General features: G+C 41.3%; 1 protein-coding gene across 6 annotated transcripts in view; it reads right to left on the reverse strand.

Moving 5' to 3' along the window:
• PCNT (pericentrin) overlaps window positions 1–17813 on the reverse strand; it is a 228556-nt gene that overhangs the window by 125917 nt on the left and 84826 nt on the right. For all 6 annotated transcript variants that reach the window (XM_073306956.1, XM_073306953.2, XM_073306954.2 and 3 more), the window contains 6 exons: window positions 17605–17692; window positions 16647–16863; window positions 8929–9167; window positions 7382–7851; window positions 6110–6686; window positions 4195–4428 (listed from right to left, as the gene is read on the reverse strand). In XM_073306956.1, coding sequence (XP_073163057.1) covers window positions 4195–4428; window positions 6110–6686; window positions 7382–7851; window positions 8929–9167; window positions 16647–16863; window positions 17605–17692 — 1825 coding nt within the window. The remainder of the gene's footprint in view (window positions 1–4194; window positions 4429–6109; window positions 6687–7381; window positions 7852–8928; window positions 9168–16646; window positions 16864–17604; window positions 17693–17813) is intronic.

The following is a 17813-nucleotide window of genomic DNA, read 5'->3' on the forward strand; positions in this document are numbered from 1 at the left end:
CTGCCTCAGGCCGAGAACGGTTGAGAAATAACTGAAGGGCTCAGATTGCACGCGCGTTAGATGAGGCACCAAAGGCACCGCGAGATGACCACTATGCATGCGCGACCAAGATGGACACTGCCACCGAAAATCTCCCATCAACGACGCTGGGTTGCACCGACACCAGAAGTGGTGCACCCACAGGGACAGCACTCGAAGAAGAACCTGATGTGCCGTCTGTGACAAGGGTGGATATCTACATGAAAATACGCCTCTTTCATGTTGAGAGCTGTGAAACAAATGTCTCTATCAAAGGACAGAATTACCGATGTCAGTGTGACCATCCAGAATTTCAATTTGCAAATAAAAATTCTGCATTGGATGTCAAAAATGGGTCTCCATCCTCCCTTTTTCTTGGGAATCAGGAAATACTGAATAAAACCCCTTTTCCCTGATACTGAAGTGGGACTCATTCTCTTCCCGCTCTCCTAAAAAGAGATTCTATCTCCTGAAGGAGGATCTCTTTGTGAGAGTGGTCCCTGAAGAGGGATGCATAAATGGTTTTTGGAGGGATGATGAGGTGAACTCAGTGATATAGCTGGAATGGATAATATTCAACACCCACTTGTCTGCAGTTATCACATTCCAGTTCTGGAAAAACTGTGCTAGGTGGCCAGCAAAGCGGACACCATAATCCAGTAAAGATGGCATCAATGAAGGTTCTCAGCACTCAAGATCCCATCAAAGAGATCTTTTGTCTGGGGGATAAGGTTGGGTGGATGTAGAGTAAATGTTAGGAGCAATCAATCTAGATTTTCACACCCTCTGTTGTTTACAAGGCAGCTTAGAATATCGCTGGTGACTGAAGGGTTGTGGCAACAGGCTGGGCTTGTACAGCTGCTTGCAATATTTCTAACAGCGCTGCTGTACATGCATCCTGAAAGCAGGGTTGTCCTGGAGTCTTTTAGCAAATGCAAAGACTGGCCTGTCTTTTAATTGAAAAGGTTAGTTTAATGAAAGGGCAAGTTCTATCCCATATTTTGGACCGCCCCAGGAAACCCAAAGAGTATATCCACAATTCATGGTGATTTGTACAGAGGTTCTGGACACCAACATGCCCTCATCAGAAAGGTCTTGAAATTGAGTCCTATCTTCTTGTGGGAGTTTATTTTTGAACTCCAAGCACTCCAAATAGTTGTTAAAATCATATCTGGACAGCAGCACTTAGCAGTTGAATGTTCACAATTCGAGGTTAGTGATTGTGAATACCAATCTCCCCTCCCCAGAAGGTCCAAGCACTTGGCCTCTTTATCTGCAGGAGCATCCCTTGGGAGCTGTGGCCTGGTGCTTTCAGTGGCTGCCTGACCAACCAATGAGTATGGAGCAATGTCAGTAAATAAGAACTCTGTTCCGTTAACTGGACGACATATTGTTTCTCTGCCCTCTTGAGTACATGTTGCCAGGCTGTGCTATATGGCTGTTCCAGGATGGCTTCATTCACTGAGAACACTACCAGACTAAATCCTACAGGCTGCATAATGTTCAGGAGCTTGTGGTATACCCCTTGAACCTCTTCTTGAGGTCCTGGAGCTTCTCTGATACCATCCACAACAGCTCTTGAAATTGTCTGTGATCATCCAGGAGAGAGAGTAACATTAGAGCAACTGACTCCTCAGAAGATGAGGATGATACCCTGTCAGTACCAGTAGGACCAGCGGTTCCAGTTCCTTTTTCCCCTTTTCCATGGGCTCTGGGGGAACCTCTGGCTGATCTCTTGGAGAAGGTTGATGAGACTCCCAGTAGGACAACATGCAGTCATGATACCCGTATATACAAGTCCCATGGACCCCAAGTAAGGGCAGCTCAAGGAGTCGAAGGTAGGCTGTGGAGGCCCCCTGGATGCCACTGGTCCTGAGGAGAATGTTCCAATTTACGAGGCTGGGATGTGGCCCAGCAGATTCTCAATCCCTCCTCTGGGCTGACCTCTCTCAGTTGAGGTGATGTTGTCTCTTCAGACACATCCAATTCCCCTGAAGTGAAAACATTGGGTGCATTTCCATAGGCAGTGTCGGTGGTCCTAACTGAGTGGGGATGCAACAACTACTAGAGGGGAGGTTTGTCCCTTATCTTGTCCTTCAGTTGAAGGACAAGATAAGGGACAAACCTCCCCTCTAGTAGTCCCTGCCAAATGTTGGGGTCAAAATCTTTCTGCTGGGAGCTGGTTCCATCATTACTGGAGATTATGGATCCAAAAGGACAAAAATATCCTCCGGAGTGATTAAAGTCTGTATCCTTTTAGGGGAGTGCAGTCTTGTCCCTCTGCACCACTGGAGCCAATGTGATTGATGGCTCCTTATGAGATCTTGGCAGTACAGACAATGTGCTGAGGTCTTGCTGACTTTTCTTGGTTGGTTCTGACAGTTCTCCATCCTTCAGGTTCTGCTGCCTAATCCTGGCCAGTATTGGAGTAGATATCACAGATGTCGAGGCTGGTACTGAAGTACTTCTGCTCTTACACGCCTCTTACAGAGCCGCAAGTCTTAGATGGACCTAAATCCATGGGACCAGGGTGATAAGACTTGCCTGACTTCAAAGTCAGGGAGGGATCCCCTCTTTGAGGTGAATTTAGAGGGGGATGTGCTCCTGTGCTTACGGAAGTACTTCCTGCTCTACTGGGGAGCCCGGGGAGAAAGGTCTTTGGCACTGCTCTTTCCTGCTTCTGAGTCAGACATTGTGGTGCTAAGAGGCACACTTCTGGCTACCTCTACTAGATATACAAGGGGATCCCCCAGCCCGGGTCTAAGGCTTCAATGCATGCTCCATAAAGTTTTTCCTCAGCCTGAATTCCTGTACTTGCCAGGTTTGGCTGGGAAAAGAATGGCAGATAATCATGTTGCAAAGTGCAGTAAGGTACCACCGATGATCGTTGCTAACCAGAAAGGAGTGCGGGCAAGAGATACAGTTTTTTAAAGCCCGATAATCTGGGCATAATCTAACCCCATACTGGGAAGGGCTCCCAGATTTGGGGAGAGGATTTCTAACTAGCTATTACTAAGCAAACTAACTAGACAACTATAAAAAATATGTACAATATTTACAGGTTGAAGACAGAGGAGCAGCTCTGGACACTGAAGGGCTCTGTCTCAGAACATCCAGCAGTACGAAAGAACCGGAAATGCTGCCAGTCCACACTGCCCCTTATACTCTCAGTAAGGAGAGCAAAGGCACGTATGTGGACCACCAGAGATTGCCAGCAAGAAACTTCCAGTGTCCGGCACATAAAGCGCATAAGTACCTACAGTGGAATACACATAGGGACAGGTGCTCAAAGAATAAAGTGTCCCTACTTTAAAAGAAATGTTGTTCATTTATTTTGTCAGATGTATTTAAATGAAGTTCAATTTTAATCATTTGTGACTCTTCAGAGCACACTTGTAAATGTGTTTCATTATTTTTTCAGTACATACTGCAATAATGAAATCTTAGTCATTTGAGGACTCACTACAACATCTGTGGTACACAGCTGAAGCCAGAAAAAGCTGGATTCTATTGTACTTCAGCAGTAACTCAAGAAAAAAAACAAAAACTAACACTAGCCAAGAAGCATAATGAAAAATGTTTCTTGGACTTCATTCAAGAAGCTTGCTTCCTTCTGTACACACACTAGCAACAAAAGAAGTGGGAAACGCTCTAAGGAAAGAAGGTAAGAACTGTAATCTCATTTTCAAAAGTGACAGCTATCTAGAAGCCTAAGTACCACTGAAAAAACCAATGCTGCTCAAAACAGTTCACTTATTCTCACATTGAACTTCAAGGTAACTATTCCCTTCCCTTAAATAGATAATGCAACATAAAAATAAGTCAGTATTGGGTACACATATTCAATTACAAAGGATGTTTAAAATTTTTCAGTTAAAAAAAACAGTGAGGAAAATGAAGGTCTGATAAAATCAACAACAAAAGACTACACACATATACAGGCATGATAAGCTAAGCTAAATAAATTTGTTTGTCGATATATTGAAGAGAGTTATAATTTTAATGTACTTTAGATTAGAGGTAGGTTTAAATGTCTCAAGGTTGTTTTGTTTCTTTACTTACACTAGTGCATCAAATCAAGTTGTATCCAACTCCATAACTGGTGATTTTTGTTTTCAAGGTAACAAAATTTTATCTGTTCTATTTTAGAAGATAAGCTATTTGAGCAGTCCTTACCTCCTCTTCATGTTCATGCTGTGCTTTTAGCTTCTCTAGCTCTTCCTGCAGCTGCCAGGAGTATTCTTCTTTCTGTTTCTGAACTTCTGCCACATGGAGATCTTGGAGCTCTTTTAGTGCTTTTTTATGATGTTCCTCCATATGCAATACTTCTTCACGCAATATATCCAGAGCCTTATGATTTTCTTCTTCCAACAAACATCTTTGATTTTGAAGAGTTGTATTCAAATCTTCCTATAATATTATTCATTTAAAAATAGCAAACATCCTCATTATATCCAGTTCATGAATGGTATGCTGCAGTATTAAAGTTACCCTCTGCCCGGTGAATTTCCAAACCACATAAGTGAATATTTACTACCAGCATCTCCTGGACCCTGACTGAGCATGCACTTCACTTACCTTTGAATTTATTTTTTAAAACTTACTAGTAATAAGAAATTACATCTCTATAGGTCTTCTTGTTCCTTCCTACATACAACTCTCATCACCACAACCCCCCGACATCAAACACATTACAATCAGGAGCACTTAAGCATGAGACTTCAGTGGAACTTTAGCACCAATTTAAGTGTTGACATGAAAAGGGATGCTTTCTTGAATGAGGGGCAAAGAGTGGCAACTTTTGTGCCTATCATCAGTATAATCGAGTAGGCTTACAAAAATTTAGTAGGCTCTAAATAAACCAGTACAAAATGATGCCCTTTGTGTCCTTACTCAACAGAAGGAAAATATTCAATAGCATCTGCTGGGACTTTATATCCTAGCAACAAGCCACTACCCTACTTCTGGGACTCATGATACATAACAAGAAGCTAAAGCACTCTCAAACACCCTTAGAAGATGTTATTTCAATGTACTGGAAGCGTAACATATTTCAAGACTTCCTAAATTCTGTTCAAGTTTCGAAAATTATGCAAAATGTGATTTAGCAGGATCGTAGGTTTACTATGATATTGCTGAAACCTGAGAATCTATTAAGAGTATTTTTACCTTTAACAAGTTACTTAGAACTAATTAATGAGAAGGATGAAGTTAGCTACAAAATGGAAGGTTTTTGGAGGGCCAATTAAGTTGTACTATATATACACACATTAAAATGTATAACTTAGCTAGATAAAAGATGCAGTATTGTCACACACTAGGACTGAAGCAAAAGAGTTATTGTCCTATGACTGCCACCTTTTATGCTTCCCCTCAGCCAGTTTACTCAACAGGGTCCAAAGGAATAAATGATGATCTGAGCTTGCCGTTTAGAATATTTCTGTATGATGTACCATTAAGGAAGAATATCAGTAACAATCAAGAACCAACTTTACTACTATATTGTTCTTAAGAATTACCAGCTCTTCCTTACTGCACTGTGGTTGAAACCATTTTCAAAATATAAAAATTTTGTTACATAAGGAAAAGCAAAAAACTGCAGGCAGCTGCCCATTCTAGAAGGTTCATGCAAAACGTGTTTTGAAATTCTTATTTCAAAATAATTTTAAAAATACTTTATACAAAGTAAGTGATTGCACTTCTCCAAAATGATATCCTATGGGAAGTAATAAAACTGTTGAGGAAAATGTATGAACTATTCTCTCATTTCCAAGCCCTGTAGATTTTAAACATTTTTACACGTAGTGAAAGTAACAAAGAAGAAAAACTTGGTATTTCCATTAAACTCAGTATCTAAGCTTGCATAATGATCATATTTAAATATGTATTTGCCTATAATCTCTCCTTTTGCCTTTGTTCTTAATAATTAAGAAAACGATTACAAAGGAGTTAAGCAGCAGCTGCTCAATCAATAGAGCATTTTGCAAATGGAACGAAACAACTCTAGAAAACCAACAGTCTTTCATTTGAAATCAATCTAAACTCAAAACCAAAGAGGGTCATCTTACTGTCTTGTTTTCCCCTGACTCACCTTATGAGCTTCTTCCAGCTCAGCAGCCATGGCTTTAAGTTTTTCAATATGAATAGTAGCTAGCTCAATTTTCAGATTGTCTTGTGAAAGTTGCAGCTCTTCAGAATGTTTTAATTTCAGCCTTTCCATTTCCTGAGTCAAAATTGCTTGATTTGCCTTATCCTTCTCATGCAGCTGCGCTATGAAATGCATCTGTAGATCCTCAACAGCTTGTTTGTGCTCATCTCGTATAATCTGAATTTCAGACAGGTATGAAGACTCCAAAGAATCCAGATTTGACAAGTGTTTAGCTTCCAATTCATCAATTTGTGTTTGATGCTTTGCCTGCAGCTCAGCTATATGAGCTTCAAGATGAGCCTGCTGTTTGCTTTGTAATGTAGATGTAAGTGTCTCAATTTCAGCTTGGTGCTTTGTCTGCAGCTCAGCTGTGAGGGATAAAATATGTTGCTTATGCTTCTCCTGTAGCTGTTGACTCTGGAGTTCTAGCTCATCAGCATGCTTCCCTTTCAACTCTTGGAGGAGAAGCTCTTGCTCTGTTGTGAATTTTTGAGTCATAATTTTGTGTTCCTCCATAAATCTAATTTCCAAGAAAATTAAGAATGTTGTCAAACAAGCATTGATAAGATGCAAAGAAGAAAAACTAGGCAAAAATTGTTAAATTTGATCACCACATTTTTACCCATTTTATCCATAGTAACACAAAGGAATTAACTTGGAACAGTACAATGACTCTGTAAAGTGAGATGGTCATCTCAGGTTACTGCTTAGTAGACAAGTGCCCATATTACAAAAATCATTAATATAGGTGGCAGCATCCACAAAGCTAAGCATTTAATGTGCATGCACAGAGATTATTCCCTTTAACTCACAATGAAGGTATATTAACAGGACAGTGTGGGGAAATCTGTGGTACCTGCTTTGTAAACACATTCGGCGCTTCAGTTTACTGTGAACTGAACAGAAAGCAACCGAGGGAGGCAGGGCTGGATATTACTCTTATTAGGAGGCTAAAAGTACAAAACTGAAGTTGCCATTTATTTCTATATGTAATACTGTAGTGATTATTTTTTAATAATTGCTGGTGTTAGTGTGTATTTATATGAAGTAAAATCTAGCAGTGAGACTTCATGGATAACACTACCACTCCTTGCTAAAATAATATACATGGTTATATTTAGATAATTTTTTGGTGCCACCAAGTGACAAAATTATGAATTGCCATTTCTTATGAGGTTTTAAAACAAGAACAGTAAAAACCAATTAATTACATACTTGTTCTGTGCTTCCATAAGTTTAGCTGCACATTCCTCTTGGAGCCCAAATGTGGCTTTTTCCAACATTTTTTCCATGAGTGCCTTGGCAGCTTGCAGTTCGCTGTCATACTGAGCTTTCTGTGTAGTCTGCACACTTGCTAAGCTATCCTCTAGCTGCTGCAGATTGTTCTGCTGCTCCTTTAGGGACTTCTCCAGTTCTACAATTCTGGCAGCCTGCTGATCCCGAAGCTGATTCATTTCAGCTTCACGAAGTTCAAACTCCTTTTGCAAAGTTTGTTTCTCATACTCTGCCTTGTCTTCAAGTTCTGTACGTAACCGTGATAACTTCTCTTCAACTTTGATCCTCAGGGCCTCTCTTTCACACTTCCATTCCTCCTCCTTTTCTTTGTGCACTTGTTCCATTTGCTGGACCTCTTCTCGAGTTCTTTTTAATTCATTCTTGTGATCATCAACAAGTCTACATTTTATCTATGAACATTACAAAAATAAAGAGATGAAACCATATCAACTGGAAATGTTCAGAATAAAATATTCTTATTAGCCATTTAAACTCCTACAGATCCTCAACTGTGGACCACTGGGTCTTCAGAAATTCAACTAGTCATAAGGTCCTGGGTTTACCACCACACTTTCAGCTGCTAAATTACATTAAAAGACGGCTAAAATGCATTAAACATTTTACTTTTCTACCTAAGCAATTGCTGTAGTTGACGCAGGGTTGTTATAGAACTGTAAATAGGAGGAAGTGATCTGTGTGACAGTGACTGGTGAACGAGAAAAAAGGTGGCCCTCAGGACACACTGCATGAAAAGGTGGGCCACACCACGCACAAAAAATTAACATTTTACCATCTTCTAAGAACCATCTAAATATTCAAGTCTTGTGCTTGGGTCAGCTTTCACAACAAAACACAAGATTTAAGCGTCAATTTGTTGATGCCTTATTTAAGTCAAAGCACTATTAAGAATTCCAAAAGAATAGTAAAGGAAGATTTAAATAATGACTAAATTCCAAAAAATATTTTTACATAAATTCAGGCTTCACGGCATTTTGAAGTCTTTCAACTTATGTCTAAGATCCTTGTCCTCCTCTCATTCCCTATACTTGCCATTATGTCATTTCACAAGGGGAAATAAGCATTTAGTACTTCAGATTCTAATCTTTCCGCAGGTTAGGGCGCAAACAAAAAAATCTGAAATGGTATTAAAGTAATTTCAAATGTGTGATTTATGGGCAAAGGTTGAAGAATAGGTGTGATTGAGGTCCTATGAAACTATTCAACCTCATTTTCAACTTCAACCTCCTTCACCCCATTCTTCAACCTTTACATATGTATCACCCATCTGCAGACCCAACTCATCAGAACATTACAAGGTTTTAGCTATGCAACTCCCATTAATACTAAGACCCCACTACAGACAAGAAAGTTCAAATGGTAAGTATCGTTCCAGTCACTATTCCCATTAATTTGCTTTATGCCTGGCAGATGTTGTATTGGACAAAGTTATCTCATATTAAATGCAAAAACAAACTAATGCATACTACCTTTTCCATCTCCTCTTTCAGATGGATTTCATGCTGGACACCAATGTCTTTTAGTTTAGCACACTCTCTCTCTAAGTGTTGTATTTCTCCCTGCAGTTCTGCAATGTACTGTTTCTCAGACTGAAGGAGAGAGAGTTTAGCTTTGTGCTCATTCTCCAGCACACATACTCGTTCAACAACCTCTGCTTCAACCTGGCGCGCTGCATCTTGAGCACTCTGTAGACGCAGTTTGGTAATTTCTGGATTGACGGTGAAAAAAACATTTTGTAGTTTGTTTTAAAGGATCCTGATCATTCATAAAAGTAAAAAAATTAAGTTCAGTAATGACAGTAAAACAGCAAACATCAGTGGCTCTCTCGATTTCAAGGCTACCAAGAAGTACGTAATAAAATCTCTCCACTTACATTTCTTATAATGGTCCCTTCTGGCACTGGAATCTATGCACTACCTTTTAATCTACTATACATCACCACTGCCTATCACCATTAAGCCTATCAGCATCTAAAATGTAAATGGGAGGAGGAACAGGTGATAACTTTTTGCCCTGAGAGCCACATCGGGCAATAGAAATTGTAGGGCGGGCCATGAATGCTCACGAAATTGAGGTTGGGGTGCGGGCTCTGGGGTGGGGCTGGGGATGAGGAGTTTGGGGTACAGGAGGGTGCTCTGGGCTGGGACCAAGAGGTTCGGAGGGGGATCAGGGCTGGGGCAAGGGTGCAGGAAGGAGTGCTAGTTCCAGCTGGAGGTGCGGGCTCTGTGGTGGGATTGGAGAGGAGAGATTTGGGGTGCAGGAAGATGCTCCAGGCTGGGATCAAGGGGTTTGGAGAACAGGAGGGGAATCAGGGTTGTGGCGTGGGGAGAAGCTAAGTGGGTGCAGGCTCCAAGCAGCGTTTACACAAGCGGCTCCCGGAAGCAGTGGCATGTCCCTTCTCCGCTCCTATGCGGAGGCACAGCCAGGCGGCTCTGCACGCTGCCCCATCCACAGGCAACGCCCCTGCAGCTCCCACTGGAGAGCGAAGGAGCCAGAACAGGGCCATGCCACGGCTTCTGGGAGCCACGTGGTGCAGCCCCCGAGCCAGCGCTGTGGCTGGAGTGGGGCTGAGACGCTGATGCAGCCCCCAACCCAGCACCCCAGCCGGAGTGGGGCCCAGCCGCGTGGTGCAGCTCACGGGCTGGCTTAAAACACCCCATGGATCGGACTGTAGTTTGCCAAGCCCTGGCCTAGTGGATAATGAGGTGGCAGATTTTCTGAAGATGCAATATTCTCTCAGCTCAAGCATATCCTCAGTAAACAACAAACAATATTTATAAACACAACCTCCCCAAAAATAGCAGAAAAGCAGCTTTGACAAAAATTAGCAGGATAATGAATTTTTAATTTGAACAAAAAGAAAAGGAGTACTTGTGGCACCTTAGAGACTAACCAATTTATTTGAGCATGAGCTTTCGTGAGCTACAGCTCACTTCATCGGATGCATACCATGGAAACTGCAGCAGACATTATATACACACAGAAATCATGAAACAATACCTCCTCCCACCCCACTGTCCTACTGGTAATAGCTTATCTAAAGTGATCATCAAGTTGGGCCATTTCCAGCACAAATCCAGGTTTTCTCACCCTCCACCCCCCCACACACAAACTCACTATCCTGCTGGTCATAGCCCATCCAAAGTGACAACTCTCTTCACAATGTGCATGATAATCAAGGTGGACCATTTCCAGCACAAATCCAGGTTCTCTCACCCCCTCACCCCCCTCCAAAAACCACACACACAAACTCACTATCCTGCTGGTAATAGCTCATCCAAAGTGACCATTCTCCCTACAATGTGCATGATAATCAAGGTGGGCTATTTCCAGCATAAATCCAGGTTCTCTCACCCCCCCCCACCCCCATACACACACAAACTCACTCTCCTGCTGGTAATAGCTCATCCAAAGTGACCACTCTCCCTACAATGTGCAGGAGAGTGAGTTTGTGTGTGTATGGGGGTGGGGGGGGGTGAGAGAACCTAGATTTGTGCAGGAAATGGCCCACCTTGATTATCATGCACATTGTGAAGAGAGTTGTCACTTTGGATGGGCTATCACCAGCAGGAGAGTGAGTTTGTGTGTGTGTTTGGGGGGGGGGAGGGTGAGAAAACCTGGATTTGTGCTGGAAATGGCCCAACTTGATGATCACTTTAGATAAGCTATTACCAGCAGGACAGTGGGGTGGGAGGAGGTATTGTTTCATGATCTCTGTGTGTATATAAAGTCTGCTGCAGTTTCCACGGCATGCATCCGATGAAGTGAGCTGTAGCTCACGAAAGCTCATGCTCAAATAAATTGGTTAGTCTCTAAGGTGCCACAAGTACTCCTTTTCTTTTTGCGAATACAGACTGACACGGCTGTTACTCTGAAACCTTTTAATTTGAACAGTTTGTACAGTATCTTACATAGATTGCTGAATAACAGAAATATAGTATACCTTTTATAAATGATTTGATAAATAGCAAATTAAATAACATCTGACTGATGGTATTCAACTAACTCTGACTATCTTTCCGGGTATGGATGCCAAGTCCAAAAAGCTTTCCTCTCACATATACTATCTCAGAGAGGAAATAAATATAAGAACTACCACTATCTCCTCCCCACACCTTCATGGCACATGTAAAATTTATATAAAAAAACTCTTGAAATTGCTTTGCACTGTTTTAGTATAAATAGGTTAGAAGCAGCATGCTTCTTCCAGGAAAAAAGGGACACTGGTGGGAAGTTGAATAAAACGTGGCTTACACCCAGACAGAACATTCCTTTGTTAAACTTAGTTATACAACAGTAGTAAAATAGCAAAAGATTTGAGTTTTTAGGAGGGGATTACTACTTTAGCCTGAGCTCTCCGGCAAATTTTAAAGTAATATTTTCCTGACTTTTAAAATAATTCTCTCCCCCCAAAGCTGTGAGAAAGATCTGCACAAACGAAGAAACTTACCTACTGAATATGCAGGAAAGACAGTAAACCCTCCTATTCACTAAGTGCTATTAAAGCCATAAAAATCAAAGTGAAGAGATATGGAACAGGATTTTTTCCCTCCAATCTCTTTCTGCTAGTGGTCTAGGTGTTTCTTGTAACACTAAAGTAGAGAAATTTTCAGCAAAGTGCAACAACTTGACAGGGCCCCTATAAAGCATCAAATATGGAAAGTTACATCCATGAGACACTCCTGTGGTAATCATTCCTCAGCTGTAGTCCATTAAATTCTAGAAACTCACATTTAGGACTCTACAGGAAGAATACTTATGGAAATGAAGATAAAGGTGTACAAAAGAATCATAAAAACAAACAATTCTAAGTACCATTATTAACAAGTTTAAAGCGCTAGATTTCTTTTATGTAATTCCAAACTAATTTGGAATTTTCATATTCCTTCAAATAATCCTTTAAAGCCTAAAGATAAAAAAAATCCAAGCAGCTTTCCATTTTACACATGAACCTGCAAGTACACAAGAACCAGGCAGAGGAAAAGACAGGCTAGTGAAGGAGAAATAGAGCTCAAGAATAGGTTTGCAGAGTTGGAAAATGAAGAAGGGGCTCAGCAGGTAGTCACTGAAGGTGGAAGGGCAAGGAAGACGAGAAGAGCGGCTAGTCCTATAGGAAAAGGGGAAGAGTTAATGGACATTACACCAAATATGAGCCCCAGAAGGATACAGGATGGGTTAAAGAGGATTAAAAGGGAGAATAGGAATGGAAAGAACTTGCAGGCAGAGGGAACAGGGGATAGACTGGAGAATAGCACCATCACTAGGAAAAGACAAGTCTATGTGATTGGGGACTCTTTACTGAGAAGAATAGATAGGCCTGTAACCAGAGCTGATCCAGAGAATAGGAGGGTGTGCTGTCTTCCAGGTGCTAAGATATGGGATGTAGACCTGAGGTTGAAAAGGATTCTAAAGGGAGCGGGAAAGAATCCCCTAATTATCCTTCATGTGGGAACAAATGATACGGCTAGATTCTCACTGGAAAGTATTAAGGGAGACTATACTAGGCTGGGGAAGACGCTTAAGGAAATTGAGGCTCAGGTGATCTTTAGTGGGATTCTGCCTGTTCCTAGAAAAGGGCAACAAAGGTGTGACAAGATTATGACTATCAACAGATGGCTTAGGCAGTGGTGCTATAAGGAGGGCTTTGGGATGTATGGCCACTGGGAGGCATTCATGGACATAGGACAGTTCTCTCGGGATGGACTTCATCTGAGTAGGGAAGGAAATAGACTTCTAGGATGGAGGCTGGCACAACTGATTGAGAGTTTTAAACTAGGAATTTGGGGGAGATGGTTGGGAGATGTCCAGGTAATCTCCACACCGGATTTTAGCATTGAGAGGGAAGAAAACAACGTAAGAAAGGATACAGCCATGGGTAGGAGGAAGGGCAGTGTGGATACTAATCTGATAGGTCATACTGGCTGTAGAATGACCGTGCCCAATCGGGTACAGAACGCGAGCGAGGCCAAACAGCAGGAATGAAGATGTTTGTACACCAATGCGAGGAGCCGAGGTAACGAAATGGAGGAACTAGAGTTACTGGTGCAGGAAGTGAAACCAGATATTCTAGGGAGAACAGAAACAGGGTGGAATAGTCGTCAGGACTGGACTATGGGTATTGAAGGGCATGTGCTGTTTAGGAAAGACCGAAATAAAGGTAAAGGTGGTGGAGTAGCACTGTATATCAAGGATGAGGTAGAATGTAAAGAAATAAGAAGCGATGGAATGGATAAGATAGAGTCCGTCCGGGCAGAAATTAAATTGGGGAAGAAAACTATTAGAGTCTCCCCTAGGATAGTGCTTGGGGTGTGCTATAGACCGCCGGGATCTAATTTGGATATGGATAGAGCCCTTTTTAATGTTTTTAATGAAGTAAATACTAATGGACACTGCATGATCATGGGAGACTTTAACTTCCCAGATATAGACTGGAGGACAAGTGCTAGTAATAATAACAGGGCTCAGATTTGCCTAGATGCGATAGCTGATGGATTCCTTCAGCAAGTAGTTGCTGAACCAACTAGAGGGGATGCCATTTTAGATTTGGTTTTGGTGAGTAGTGAGGACCTCATAGAAGAAATGGTTGTAGGGGATAATCTTGGCTCAAGTGATCATGAGCTAATTCAGTTCAAACTGAACAGAAAGATTAATAAAAATAAATCTGCAGCTAGGGTTTTTGATTTCAAAAGGGCTGACTTTCAAAAATTAAGGAAATTAGTTAGGGAAGTGGATTGGACTGAAGAACTTGTGGATCTAAAGGCAGAGGAGGCCTGGGATTATTTTAAATCAAAGCTGCAGAAGCTATCGGAAGCCTGCATCCCAAGAAAGGGGGAAAAAATCATAGGCAGGAGTTGTAGACCAAGGTGGATGAGTACGCATTTCAGAAAGGTGATTAAGAAAAAGCAGAAAGCATACAGGGAGTGGAAGAAGGGAGGGATCAGCAAGGAAAGCTACCTTATGGAGGTCAGAACATGTAGAGATAAAGTGAGACAGGCTAAAAGTCAAGTAGAGTTGGACCTTGCAAAGGGAATTAAAACCAATAGTAAAAGGTTCTATAGTCATATAAATAGAAGGAAACAAAGAAAGAAGAAGTGGGACCGCTAAACACTGAGGATGGAGTGGAGGTCAAGGATAATCTAGGCATGGCCCAATATCTAAACAAATACTTTGCCTCAGTCTTTAATAAGACTAAAGAGGATCTTAGAGATAATGGTAGCATGACAAATGGGAATGAGGATATGGAGGTAGACATTACCATATTTGAGGTAGAAGCGAAACTCAAACAGTTTAATGTGACTAAATCGGGGGGCCCAGATAATCTTCATCCAAGAATATTAAAGGAATTGGCACAAGAAATTGCAAGCCCATTAGCAAGAATTTTTAATGAATCTGTAAACTCAGGGGTTGTACCGTATGATTGGAGAATTGCTAACATAGTTCCTATTTTTACAAAAGGGAAAAAAAGTGATCAGGGTAACTACAGGCCTGTTAGTTTGACATCTGTAGTATGCAAGGTCTTGGAAAAAATTTTGAAGGAGAAGGTAGTCAAGGACATTGAAGTCAATAGTAAATGGGACAAAATACAACATGGTTTTAAAAGGTAGATCGTGCCACACCAACCTGATCTCCTCCTTTGAGGAAGTAACCGATTTTTTAGACAAAGGAAACGCAGTGGATCTAATTTACCTAGATTTCAGTAAGGCATTTGATACCGTGCCACATGGGGAATTATTAGTTAAATTGGATAAGATGGGGATCAATAGGAAAATTGAAAGGTGGATAAGGAATTGGTTAAAGGGGAGACTACAACAGGTCCTACTGAAAGGTGAACTGTCAGGCTGGAGGGAGGTTACCAGTGGAGTTCCTCAAGGATCGGTTTTGGGACCAATCTTAATCTTTTTATTACTGACCTTGGCACAAAAAGTGGGAGTGTGCTAATAAAGTTTGCGGATGATACAAAGCTGGGAGGTATTGCCAATTTAGAGAAGGACAGGGATACCCTACAGGAGGATCTGGATGACCTTGTAAACTGGAGTAATAGTAATAGGATGAAATTTAACAGTGAGACATGTAAGGTCATGCATTTAGGGAGTAATAACAAGAATTTTAGTTATAAGCTAGGGACGCATCAATTAGAAGTAACAGAGGAGGATAAGGACCTTGGAATATTCGTTGATCATAGGATGACTACAAGCCACCAATGTGATATGGCTGTGAAAAAAGCTAATGCGGTCTTGGGATGCATCAGGAGAGGTATTTCCAGTAGGGATAAGGAGGTTTTAGTACCATTATACAAGGCACTGGTGAGACCTCACCTGGAATACTGTGTGCAGTTCTGGTCTCCCATGTTTAAGAAGGATGAATTCAAACTGGAACTGGATCGGATGATCCGAGGAATGGAAAACTTGTCTTATGAAAGGAGACTTAGGGAGCTTGGCTTGTTTAGCCTAACTAAAGGAAGGTTGAAGGGAGATATGATTGCTCTCTATAAATGTATCAGAGGGATAAATACCAGAGAGGGAGAGGAATTATTTAAGCTCAGTACCAATGTGGACATAAGAACAAATGGATATAAACTGGCCACTAGGAAATTTAGACTAGAAATTAGACAAAGGTTTTTAACCATCAGAGGAGTGAAGTTTTGGAATAGCCTTCCAAGGGAAGCAGTGGGGGCAAAAGATCTATCTGGCTTTAAGATTAAACTCAATAAGTTTATGGAGGAGATGGTATGATGGGATAACATGGTTTTGGTAATTAAATATTCATGGTAAATAGGCCCAATGGCCTGTGATGGGCTATTAGATGGGGTGGGATCTGAGTTACCCAGGAAAGAGTTTTCTGTAGTATCTGGCTGATGAATCTTGCCCATATGCTCAGGATTTAGCTGACTGCCATATTTGGGGTCGGGAAGGAATTTTCCTCCAGGGCAGATTGGAAGAGGCCCTGGAGGTTTTTCGCCTTCCTCTGTAGCATGGGGCACGGGTCACTTGCTGGAGGATTCTCTGCTCCTTGAAGTCTTTAAACTACGATTTGAGGACTTCAATAGCACAGATATAGGTGTGAGGGGTTTTTCTGTAGGAGTGGTGGGTGAAATTCTGTGGCCTGCGTTGTGCAGGAGGTCAAACTAGATGATCATAATGGTCCCTTCTGACTTAAATATCTATGAATCTATGAATCTCCATCTTACCTTTGATGTGCTCTTCCGAAAGCTTGGCACGGAGTTGTTCAAGATCTAGACAATGTTTCTTTTTTAATTCCTCAATTTCTGAAATATATCTGTCTGAGAGATCCATCTTCATCTTCATCAGGTCCTCCTTATATTGGAGTGCAAGGGAAGATCTTAAGGAGTCTAGTTCATGTCTGTGTTTTTCCTCCAATTGTAGTCGCAAACAAGTAAATTCTTCCTGCAGAAAACACACATTCAGAACAGAGACGGATACCTTTATCTTTCAGATAATTAGGCTAAAGAATTAATTTGACAGTAAGTACCCATAGCATACTGTAAACATACAAGTTCACTTACCAGTCTGCCTCCTCAAAATATTCTTGCTTCTACACCCACTTCTACCTCCTCAACTCTGGGAGTAGAGGGATCCCCAGAAGGCCTAACTCTGTTTATACAGCCATGCTACCACAAGGTAAAGTAGAGCTCCAGGAGCTGCCAGAGGATCTAGGAGAGTGGGAAATGCCTGTAGGCACCTGAATAGGGAGCTTGTCAAGGTTTTTGACACTAACATAGGGGAAGGAGACTGCTTATACTATTGTTTGTATTACCATAGCACCTAGAAGCCTTACTCTTGAACCAGGACCCCTTTGTAGCACTCAGCCAGGAGCCACACAGGGGAAAGGACTTCCTAAGCTCCATGGCAACTCTTGAAACACTTATTTCTTAAGCAGCAAGTAAACAAAAAAGCCAAGATAATGCATCAAAAACATCCTTTGTTCACTTATTTTCTCAAGTTGTATAGTTTTGTTTAAGATAATACCTTCTAGTATACTTGGTAAAAACAACAAAACAATAGTAATACAAGACCTCAGAATAGCACCTGCTATGAAAACCATGCTAAGAGGTGTGAAGCATCGGTCATGTTTTTGTGGACATTTTAAAATGTGCACTATAATTTTTGTTAAAATTGACATTTCACCTTGTGCTGCTCCAGTTGCTGAGTTAGTTGGTCAAGCGTATCCCTTCTCTCTTTTTCACTTGCCTCTTCGAAAAGTGTGACCGAGGAGCTGAGCAGAGAAAAGTAATTTAGAAAATTAACTTGAAGACTCACTATAAAATACAGAATTAGAAGAATGTATTGATTCTTAAGATATTAGAGTATAGGTATGTACAGACCAGAATCTAGTC

The sequence above is a fragment of the Lepidochelys kempii genome, chromosome 11, assembly GCF_965140285.1.
Source record: "Lepidochelys kempii isolate rLepKem1 chromosome 11, rLepKem1.hap1, whole genome shotgun sequence".
In the NCBI taxonomy this organism is placed as follows: domain Eukaryota; kingdom Metazoa; phylum Chordata; order Testudines; family Cheloniidae; genus Lepidochelys; species Lepidochelys kempii.